The sequence below is a fragment of the Salmo salar genome, chromosome 25 (genome assembly GCF_965601325.2).
Source record: "Salmo salar chromosome 25, fSalSal1, whole genome shotgun sequence".
NCBI lineage: Eukaryota > Metazoa > Chordata > Actinopteri > Salmoniformes > Salmonidae > Salmo > Salmo salar.
The window spans coordinates 29,758,766-29,770,983 of NC_138315.1; the positions used below are offsets into that span (position 1 = coordinate 29,758,766).

Below are 12,218 nucleotides of genomic sequence, written 5' to 3' on the forward strand. Positions count from 1 at the left end.
TGTGCATCCAGAGGTGACGTGTGCTGAACGCGGAACGAGGGAGAGTTCGGTTTGTTGTTTTCAAAGTTTTCAAAGTCTGAAAAAGTGCTCTGTTGAAAAAGGTTGGTTACTAGCTACCTTTTGAATTTGGATTCTGCGACGTGGTTAGTATCAGTTGCTGGGACCGCTATATCTGTCAAAGGATCCTGACAACCAAAAGTTTGAAGAGCTGCTTGGCGTAACAGCTAGCCTAGCTGCTAACTAGCTATCAAGCTAGCAAGATTTCCTTGACAGCTTGAACACAGCCCACGACACGGTTAGCCCTTGTGGCTGGGACTGCGGATTGTGTCCTGCTTGTGGCTGTCTAAATCCCTGCTGTTTGTTTCTGTTTAAATCTGTCCTGAGACCTGCCCTGTCTGGGACTGCGTGGGACTACCAGCGTTAGCCTACGTTGCTACCATGGCACCCAAAGCCAAAGGTGGGAGTCATGGAGAGGACAGTGTTTCTCTATCACAGGTAAAGGATCTTTTAAACAGACAAAAAGGGTTCTACAAGCAGTTGTTATAACAACAGGAAAATACTGTAGCTTAAAGAGCTTTGTCCAAATACTGATGGACTCGACTAACAAAAGAATGGATGATCTGACCAGAGAGGTCCAGGACCTTAAGAATAGTCTGCAGTACTCCCACAGAGAGGTGGATGTCCTGAAAGAGACCTGCAGCAATATGACTACAAACTGTAAGTCCTCTCATTATTAACAATGGGAAAACAGACTATTTAGAGGGACAATCAAGGAGGAATAACATCGTTGAGGACTGCATACAAGAGTCTTCACATGAGAACTGGGCTGATTCTGAGAAGAAAGTAAGAAAAAGTATCAGTGAAAAGCTGCAGATGGATCATTTGAAGATTGAGGTGGAGCGCGCCCACGAGTCTGAAAAACCTGTAACCAGCCCAGGAGACAGACCCAGGCCTATAGTGGTCAAGTTCCTGAGGTTTAAGGACAGAATGGCTGTTCTGGAGAGAGCCAAGAACTTGCGAGGAACCAACATCTTCCTTAGAGAGGCCTACACATGCAAGCTGTGTGCCCGAGGAGGAAAGAACTGATCCCAGCCATGAAATCTGTCAGAGAGCGTGGGGACATTGGGTACATCCGCTACGACAGGCTCATTGTCCACTCTCCCTCCCAAAAGACTGGGAAGAGTGAGAGCCTAGCTTCCGGGTCGGTAGCTTCAGCCCCACATCACACACACACACACACACACACACACACACACACACACACACACACACACACACACACACACACACACACACACACACACACACCAACTGACACTCACAAGTGCCTGATTGACTGACTCTATTAGCCGAACAATGTTCTTGTCATGCTTTGTGTGTTTCTTTCCTTCATATTATGTCCATCTCTGATCAGCTACCCAGGAAAGGGCTTAAAAAGGGCTTAAAATTGCCCCTATTAATATATGTATCCTTAGAAATAAAGCTGCTAAAATCAGATAACATTCATATATTGGCCATCTCTGAGACTCACTAAGATAATTCCTTTGATGATACAGCAGTAACAATACAGGGATATAAGATCCACAGAAGAGACAGTAATGCCTATGGAGGAGGCGTTGTTGTATATGTTCAGAGCCATATTCCTGTATAGCTGGGAGGGGATCTCCTATGTAATGCTGTTGAAGTGTTGTGGTTGCATGTTCACCTGCCTCAAGTGCTAACATTCATTATCTGGATAATATGTGTGCAATTCTTGACAATGTGTGTGTGATGTTAACAGATAGCTGTCTGCTCAAGAGGAAGCTACTCACTGTAACCAGTGCCTGTAATCTGGTTCAGGTTATTAATCAACCTACCAGGGTATTTACAAACAGCACAGGTACTAAATCATCCACGTGTATCATTTTTACCAATGCTGCAGAACGTTGCAATGAAGCTGTATCCGTACCCACTGGATGTATTGACCATAATATAGTGGCCATATCTACAAAATACAAAGTTCCAAAGCCTGGGCTTAAAATAGTGTATAAGAGATCATACAACATTTTTGTACTGATTCCTATGATGAGGAGCATCCAGACACTGCACTTGGTCCATTTATGAAATTGTTTCTTCCAGTTATTGATAAGCATGCGCATGTTAAGAAACTGACTGTTAGAACTGTTAAGGCCCCGGGGATCGATGAGGAATTGAAAAGCTGTATGGTTGAGAGGGACGAGGCAAACGGAGTGGTGAATACGTCTGGCTGCACATCTGACTAGCAAACTTACTGTAAGGTGAGAAATGATGTGACTTAACTGAACAAAAAGAAGAAACTGTATTATGAAAACAAGATAAATGACATAAGTATGACGGAAAAGCTTTGGAATACTTTCAATTAAATTATAGGCAGAAAGACTAATTCAACTCCCTCTTTCATTGAATCAGATGGCTCATTTATCACAAAACCTTTTGATGTTGCCAGTTACTTTAATGACTATTTCAATGGCAAAGTAGGCAAACTTAGGCATGAAACGCCAACAACAAACTGTGAGACATCATATTCATGCATAAAATACCTAATAATGAAAGAAAAGCATTGTAATTTTGAATTCTGTAAAGTTAGTGTGGTTGAGGTGGGAAAATGATTGTTGTCCATCAATAATGAGAAACCGCCTGGTATTGACAACGTAGATGGAAAGCTACTGAGGATGGTAGCGGACTATATTAACACTCCTATTTGACGTCTTTTTTTATCTGTGTTTGGAAAATAATGTTTGTCTCTGACCTGGAGAGAAGCCAAAGTCATTCTGCAACCCAAGAATGGTAACGTACCCTTTCCAGGTTCTAACAGCCGGCCAATCAACTTGCTGCCGACTCCTAGCAACATTTTGGAAAGAACTGTGTTTGACCAGATACAGTGCTATTTCTCTGTAAACAAATTAACAACAGACTTTCAGCATGCTTATAGAGAAGGGCACTCAATATATACTGCACTGACACAAATGACTGATGATTGGTAGTAATAAATGGATAATAAGAAGATTGTGGGAGCTGTTATGTTAGATTTCAGTGTAGCCTTTGATATTATTAACCATAATTACGGCAGGGGCAGTCACGAAATGTAATCAGCCAGTGATTGTCAAGCAAATAACTGTTGGTCACATGGTAATTGACCGTAATTAACATAAACACATTTAGCATCTCTGGCTTCCACACATAGCCTACAAGCCACTGATGCAGACCTTTGGAGCATCTACATTTTAAAAAGTATAATAAATCCATGTAATATACCTTACACCTTCACAATAAATCTATTATTTATTTTAGACAGGTCTAAAGAAGCATGATATGAAGAAAGTGTAGTCTATTTCAGGAGAACAGAATAGCATACTCTGAGTTGTCCTTATGTTAGGTCCTGATCTGGCTTTGACAAATTGTTGTCGGCTACATTTAGCAGACAAGATTTGCTTAGAATTCCATGGCATTATTTCATAGTATGAAGAATACAATTGAACAAAGCTGAATAAAATAGAACGGATATCTCCAAACGATTTGAGGGAGTGCGCACATGCGGCTATTCTGTTTTGAGCGGTTAACTCAGAAATATTCCTATATGCTTAGAGTTTTTAATGTAACTTTAGTTGTTCTACAAACGTTGGGCTATATGTTTAGATTTTTCATACATTGTAAGGTTGCATGATGAGACTAAAGATGATTTGAAAAAAGTTGCTTGAAAGGCAGGAGCTCTGCTTTGTTTATTGTGCAGGCTTGTACACACTACATCAGTCACTCATTCACAATTTGACAAGCACTTGATAATGCCTAGAATTTCATGGCAGTATCCCCTTTGTGTGGCCATAATGCACCCTAAAAAAATCCATGCCTTTTGTGGCCAGTGGCCGTTGTGCCCTTCTCCCTGAGTGCTGCGCGCTCCATCATGTGATTGGGTCTTTCTCACGGGCTACAAGTGAAGACAGACACATCGGGGACGCTACTGCACGTGTCCTTATCCAATTCCGAGGTGCATATTGAAGATATTGGAAGAATTGTCCACATTTACTTTTTGTCAGCCAACAAGATGAGTAGGCCTAACAAACAGCAAAACACTAGCCTATGTCAATCTACTATCCCCATAGTACAAAGGTTTACCTATTCTATTCTGTGTGAGAAATAAATATTCTAAACATGGTCTGGGACAGTTGTGGGATGCGATAGATCCCAAATTAATATAACCACAAGCATCAAAAAACATTTTCTTACGCAATGTGGCTGACGCAACAGATCAGACCGTTTAGTTTAAAATGTTGATAAACTATTAGTCTATTTCTTCACATTATAAGTGCAGCAATGCGCACATGGTAGTAGCCTATAAGCGCGAATGTTCCATTACCGGAAAACACCATTCTCAAAAGTCACCGCAAATGCAGTTATGCATGTAATGCTTTTATTAAAAAGGTGCATTTTTATGGAGAAAATTATCTTCCCCAAACTTGAAACTCACACGCTGCTTATGTATGCCAGTTAGGCGCTACACCGCTTAATTTTTTGAAGTTATTTGGCCACTTTAGTTGTGATACAAACCTTATTATAACATATAGGCCTATAGGCTAGGGTACATGAGCTGTGTGACTATGATTCGAAAAAAGTAGCAATAAAAAGGCATTGTTTCTTATGCTGGGCATCATTCACAAGTGATAATATATAATTCACAAGTGGTAGGCTAATATTGTCACACATCAGAATATTCTTGATTTAATCTTGTCTTTACATATTGAAACAGGGGCAGCGGGATAAAATACATGATATCTATGTACTTAAATAGTGAATGGAGGACGCTTTCCCCCGTGGTTTATTTTCATAGCAGCCAGGTTGGCTATACTCCTGTTGTAAATATAAACAATGTGCTTAATATTAGGAAAGTTGAGAAATAAATATAGTAGTCCTAGCCTATAGAAAGCTGATGGGATCCTCCTCTTTTTAATAGAGGCCATCAAAACTCTGTAATCTCATGCAATTGCATAGCCTATTGAAATGTTGAGCAACATGAGCTCATGGGCTGTCATGAAGTGTTTGATTAGATTTTTGAAAACATTTGCATTGATGTCAGAGTGATTAGAGGGACAATAGAGTGCTGAGTACCAGGCAGTTGTCAAGTTTGGTAGGCTACTAATGACCATCAGCAGCATCAGAGCTTGGAGAAGCCTAATTACCGTGACTAAACGGTCACGTGGAATTTGACTGCCTTCATGACTCGTGACCGCCGGTGTGGCGGTAATACGGTCACCACAACAGCCCTAACCATGATCTGCTGACGAAAAAACGAATGTGTTATGGCTTTTAAACCTTTGGAGCTATCTATCTAATAGAACACAGAGGGTTTTCTTTAATGGAAGCTTCTCTAATATAAAACAAGTGTGGTGTACTGCAGGGAAGCTCTCTTGACTTTTTAATAACCTGCCACTGGCATTAAACAAAGCATGTGTGTCTATGTATGCTGATGATTACACCCTATACAAGTCAGAAACCACAGCTAGTGAAATTAGTGCAACCCTAAACAAAGAGTTGCAGTCAGTTTTAGAATGGGTGGCCAGAAATCTCAGGCTAGTCCTGAACATCTCTAAAACTAAGAGCATTGTATTTGGTACAAATCATTCCCTACGCTCTAGACCTCAGCTGAATCTGATAATGAATAAGCAAGTTGAGGAGACTAAATTACTTGGTGTTACCTTGGATTGTAAACTGTCATGGTCAAAACATATTGATTTAATGGTTGTTAAGATTGGGAGAGGTCTGTCCGTGATAAAGAGATGCTCTGCTTTTTTTGACACCACACTCCACAAAGCAAGTCCTGCAGGCTCTAGTCTTATCTTATCTTGATTATTGCACAGTCATATGGTCAGGTGCTGCAAAGAAGGACCTAGAAAAACTGCAGCTGGCCCAGAACAGAGCGGCACATCTTGCTCTTCACTGTAATCAGAAGGCTAATATCAATACTATTCATGACTGTCTCTCTTGGTTAAAAGTAGAGGAGAGACAGACTGCATCACTTCCTGTTTTTATAAGAAACATGAATGTGTTAAAAATGGCAAATTGTTTGCGTTGTCAACTTACACATAGCTCTGACACACACACACTTACCCCACCAGACATGCTACCAGGGGTCTTTTCACAGTCCCCAAATCCAGAACAAATTTAAGAAAACGTACAGTATTATATACAGCCTTTGATTGCATGGAACTACTTTCCATCTCAGATTGCTCAAGAGAACAGCAAACCTGGTTTAAAAAAATTATAATAAAGCAACACTTCACGGCACAACAACACCTTTCTCCTATTTGACCTAGATATTTTGTGTGTATGCACTGATATTTAGGCTATGTGTGATGTTTTAAATGTATGTAGTTCTGTCCTTGAGCTGGTCTTGTCTATTAATGTTCTGTATTATGTCATGTTTCATGTGGACCCCAGGAAGAGTAGCTGCTGCTTTTGCCACTGTTAATGGGGATACTAATAAAAAACGAAAATACCAAATACATAGGATATGCGGTATGTTGCCTGAAAAAATGATTGTTTACCACATTCTTGTCAGGATTCACCTTTTATATCGCCATTGCTTTTGGCGGGAAAGAGCAAGAGACATTCAACTTTGACCCTGTTGTTGTGATCGTTGTCATGGTAACCCGAGTGACAGCAACCTTGTGACAGCACTGCTTTCATTTTTTCACAATCACAAAAGTAAGTCAGCAGCTCGCCATACTTGTAAATCATTTGTAAATAGTTACCTTGTAATATGTTAATTTTCCTGTCATGGTGAATAAAAAAAGGTTGAGAGGCAGTAACAGTCCAGTAAGGCAGTTCATTACCATGCAGATCAGTCATCACCAAAATCAACAACCTGGCACTCATTACATACACATTACACATCACCTTTACTAAAACTTCATTAATACCACATTAATACTGCATTAATACTGCATTAATACTGCATGTGTCTGGCTGCCTTCAATGTGCTCTCCATATCAGAGACTCTCCCTGTGGGCTGGGCTGTGTGTGTACTGTATATATAAGTGTGTGTGTTTGTGTGTGTCAGCAAAGACGAAAGGTCCCCTCTGAATCCTCTCTGCCCTTTATCCCCTGCTTCGAACTGGAGCAGCAGGAGCCCCCCCCCCCCCCCCACACACACACACACACACACACACACACCACACACACACACACACACACACACACACACACACACACACACACACACACACACACACACACACACACACACACACACATTAAATGATATTCTTGCTCCTTAATTAATAAATGATGAGGGTGTAAGTGTTCAGAGGAATACATCACAGCTATGACTGGCTGTCTAGTCTGTAGGGGACATCTTAAACTAACCCATCTCTCTTGCTATCTTTCTCCCTCCCTCTCTGTCACACACACACTCATGAAAATGACTCTCGAAAGCATTCCTCACAGAGCTAAAGGATTGCAGCACATTACCAACACATGGGGATATCTGTAAAGAAAGAAAGAGAGAAAAAGAGAATGTGTGTGTGTGTGTGTGCATGTGTGCATGTGTGCGTACGCATGTGTGTGTGTGTGTGTGTGTGTGTGTGTGGACATGTTTTACTATACTTGTGAGTACCAAGTCCTAACAAGAATAGTAAACCAACTAAAATGTAAAAAAGTGAGGATATTTTGCCGGTCCACACTTATAAAAAGGCTATTTTAGGCATAGGGATTAGGTTACGGGTTAGAATTAGGGTTAGGGGTTAAGGTTAGGGTTAGGGGTTAAGGAAAATAGGATGTTGAATGTGAATCAATTGTTGATCCCCAAAAAACTCCTCACAAGTATAGTAATACATAGCTGTGTGTGTGTGTGTGTGTGTGTGTGTGTGTGTGTGTGTGTGTGTGTGTGTGTGTGTGTGTGTGTGTGTGTGTGTGTGTGTGTGTGTGTGGTGTGTGTGTGTGTGTGTGTGTGTGTGTGTGTGTGTGTGTGTGTGTGTGTGTGTGTGTGTGTTTGGGTGTGTGTGATGGTGTCAGTAGCAGCAGCTGTGTTCTCCTCTCTTGTCAGAAGCAAAAGCTTCTATGAAACTTTAATGTCAGTCTGTCTGCCTGAACTCAGATACAAAACACACACTGCAACCCCCTTTGCTGCTATTAGTCTAGTAGTAATGTAAGGTGGTGGTCTGCGCTGCCCTGTCATCACCAGGGTGTGTTACTAATGGTAGCAGAGATCAAGGCTCAGGACTACCTGTAAATACAGGTGAACACACTTCAAAGCCTTGGTCTGTGGGTGGTGATGTCACCATTAAGCACCTCTGAAACTCAGCGGGGAAAAGGCTGACCTCAAAAACATACGTACAAACATGCACTGAGTATACCAAAAATTAGGAACACCCCCCCACCCCCATTTTTGCCCTCAGAACAGCTTCAATTCATCGGGCATGGACTCTACAAGGTGTCAAAAGCATTCCACAAGGATGCTGGTCCATGTTGACTCCAATGCTTCCCACAGTTGTGTCAAGTTGGCTGGATGTCATTTGGGTGGTGGACCATTCTTGATACACTCGAGAAACTGTTGAGCGTGAAAAACCCAGCAGCTTTGCAGTTCTTGACACAAACCGGTGCACCTGCACTTACTACCATACCCCGTTCAAAGGTACTTACATATTTTGTCTTGCCCATTCACCCTCTGAATGGCACACATACATGTCATACCATGTCTCAATTGTCCCAAGGCTTAAAAATCATTATTTAACCAGTCTCCTCCTCTACACTGACTGAAGTGGATTCAAAAAGTGACATCAATAAAGGATCATAGCTTTCACCTGAATTCACCTGGTCAGTCTATAGCTCTATTCCACTGGACTGGTATTACTATAGAATGTCCATTATGTAATTATTACCCCAGCATGTCCGTTTTACAGTCGATGATTCGGAAGGGATTAGTTTTACCAAGCTGCCCCTGTAGTTTGACCGGTATGACGGCAGCCTGGAGGCTCCTCTAGGCGTGAAGATATTTCAAATGTATAGGGATAGTCTAATACTGGCCTAATGGTCTTCAGTTCAGAGAAAGTCCAAATAATAACAAATAAGAAGCATGAACTGTAACCTATGCAGACCTTTAATTAACTGACGTATTTGGTCATTGATCAGTTCACTGGGACAATATCGTCCACTTCATATTTTCAAAGACAAACATGGTACTAGGAAAGTTAATATGTGACAAAACAGATTCATATGTTGGCTACGTGCAACACTTTGTTTTAACAATCAATTTGTTCCCATATTCTTACCCAAACTGGGTGCAGCACCTGTTAAACTCTGTAATATCCCTTAAAATACTGGGATGACGACTCGCACAGGATAAGTATTGTTAGAGGAGTGGGGAGATTGACAAAAAACAGTAGGTTTTTAGGGCTGGAATAAATCCTTCCTGCCAAGTAAAAATTACTGACATGGCAGATATGGACAGGACTAAAATTACGGATGTGGTGATTTATGCTTGTGCACAAAATCATATTACCTGAGCTCCCCCAATAAAACGTATCCCGTCCGAATACGGTTTATATCATGGAAAGAGCAGGTGTCCTTTATGTGTTGTATACTCATTGTACATACGCACGTACACACCATATCTACGTCCTGTGGAGTTTGGGTAGTGAATAGATGTGATGTTCGCAAACGATTCGTTATTTTTGATTGACCTGCTGGCCGCAATGAATTCTACAGCAGGATTAAAACGCGCTCCTCTGGTGACTCCAGAGACGTGCTCCGGTCAACAACCCTCTGTCATATAATTATGCGCACAGACAAAGTAGATCACGATGCAGGCAGTATATAGAATAAAAAAACATGTGTAGAACTGATAATTGATTGCATGGTGCAAGAATGAATGCAATGAATTGATTATTGAATGTTTTGATGGACACAGCCTTGTAGAGCCAAAACATACTCTTCTCAACACTCGAACTCGAGAGCGAATCGTCTGGGGTGCACCACTTCGCGAAAGATATTGTGCTAATCACCCCAATCAATGCATTCCTCCAAGAGTCGTTCACAATCTAGTCCGGTTGCGGCCACAACTAGACCTCGTTTTCAATTGTACCAAGAAATAATCTTATTTGTATGCCTAGCAATAAACAAATTCACATCGTTTAAAGCACGCTTTTACAAGTCTCAGTCTAAATGACAGCTCCAATAAACCCTTTATGGGGAACGACATGTGAACGAGAGGCTTGTATAATTATTACTATTTCGAGTTTTCAGTTCATTGTTCGCCGACAGTAGGTCCTGCGTGCTCTTGGCATTACTGACTCAAATGAACGAAATTAGTTGAAAGATCCAATTCAGTAAAAAGAGCCGAACTTCTCATCAATACGGTGGGAGAGATGGGGAGATTGTGAGTGTTTTCTACTCCGAGTCTCCTGCTCTCACAAAGAAGCTAAAACAAACAATGACTGGTCGGAGAGAGAGAAAGAGAAATACATTGAGAGACAAAGAGTGAGGGAGAGTAAGCGTTCCAGTACTCAATTCATGATGAGTGTTTAGATTCTACTGCTTCTGCTAGTTGTTCTATCTGGCAGGTCTGCTGGCTGCAGCCCACCACACATTCTCTCAGTCCTGGGCTTATGTTCAATAGTCACCCTGCTCCCCTTCAGAGAATTGACAAGTGTGAGAATAAAAAGCACCTATTGGCCAAAGACTTGACATGCTATGACATGGAGCTGAAAGCATGAACAAATATGTTATCTGCCTATAAAATATCCATACAGTATAGGCCCTAACATCCAACAACCTTAGGATACTCTTAATAAACCTAGATGAATAAACCTAGATTAATAAACCTAGAGTATGTTATATTTAAAGGCCCATTGTGCTGGCTGTTATTGTTCAGCCTCTGTTATGAAACCTATGCAGCCGTCTGCTGCATCTCTAGACTACCTGTACACAGCACAGCCATGCCACTGAGGTAACTAAACCATATCTTGCAGCTATACCTCGCTTGACTGTCTAGCAATAACATGAATAGCACAGGAGACTGACTGTATCTCTTACTTTCTCTCTCTCTATACCCCCTCCCCTCTCTCTCTCTCTCTCTCTCTCTCTCTCTCTCTCTGTGTGTCTTTAGCTGCAGGAGTTGGGGGTAGAGCACACATAGGAAGTCTTTCAACACATGAGTGTGTCAAATTAGATTTCCCAAACAGATTCTCAGTTGTCCAGCTATGCAGCAACACCACCACCCCCCACACATGTATACAGCAACTCGGTTCTTCAGAATTCTAGCCAAGGAACATTCTGTACAGCAAGTTGGCAGCCAACCAGTCCAAATACCAAGTAGCAGAGCTAAGTACCTTAACGGGGGAGCTCCTTGTGGCCACCGGCAGGTCCCTGATCCCACTGCCTGGGGGAGAGGCGCTGATCCCGGCTGCACAACCCAATGACTCTCCGCCCCCCACCTGGGACTGCCTGGTACTGCCTGCATTCCGTGGCCGCTGTTTGATCCCGTCCAGCAGGCGGACCAGCAAAATATTCGCGGGGAGGTCGTCCACCTCACAGCCGACTAGGATGCGACATTCGGGACATCTCAGTTCGTTTCTGGAGCTGACTATGTTCTCCAAGCAGCGGCGACAGAAGGTGTGTTGGCAAGGCAGGACTTTAGCTGTAGTGTCCAGCCTTTCCAAACACACTGAACACTCCAGCAAATCCAACAGAGACGACTCGTCCATCTCACACTGCGAATATTCCTTACCGATTATTATTGACGTTAACCGAGTGGGTGTTGGTTTCTGATTTCGCGTTTAATGCACCAGAAACTGAAGAATACATATCGGCGTAGGCTGTTTAAAAGCGCAATCTGTTGTGCTATTTCCCCGAACTGAGCCGGTTAAGGCTACCAGGCAACCCCTCTCTCTCTTCTCGCTCTCTCTGCTTGCTCTCCCTCGCGCAGCTGTGCAGATTGCACTGAGGTCTCTCTCTCTCTCTCTCTCTCTCTCTCTCACACACACACACATACACCATCAGAAGGAGATGAGAGAATTGGGAATCAAACTGACCGTTCATTCTTTACAATTAGCCCCCTACCAGTTATTCATTCATACAGCTAGGCTACCTACGTGTCAGATGGGTATAGGCTATAGGTGCTCAGTGAGGCCTGCCAGAGAGAGGTGATAACCAGTGATTATAAGGCAGTGTGGGAGAGCAGAGCTCTGTGTGTGAGTGTACGTGTGGTT

At 42.2% G+C, this 12,218-nt stretch overlaps 1 protein-coding gene across 1 annotated transcript in view; it reads right to left on the minus strand.

Moving 5' to 3' along the window:
• sh3rf3 (SH3 domain containing ring finger 3) overlaps positions 1-11,982 on the minus strand; it is a 72,849-nt gene extending 60,867 nt beyond the window's left edge. The window contains exon 1 of the mRNA XM_045707732.2: positions 11,340-11,982. Within this exon, the coding sequence (XP_045563688.1) occupies positions 11,340-11,714 (375 nt within the window). The 5' untranslated portion in view covers positions 11,715-11,982. The remainder of the gene's footprint in view (positions 1-11,339) is intronic.
• Between the last annotated feature and the right edge of the window lie 236 nt (positions 11,983-12,218).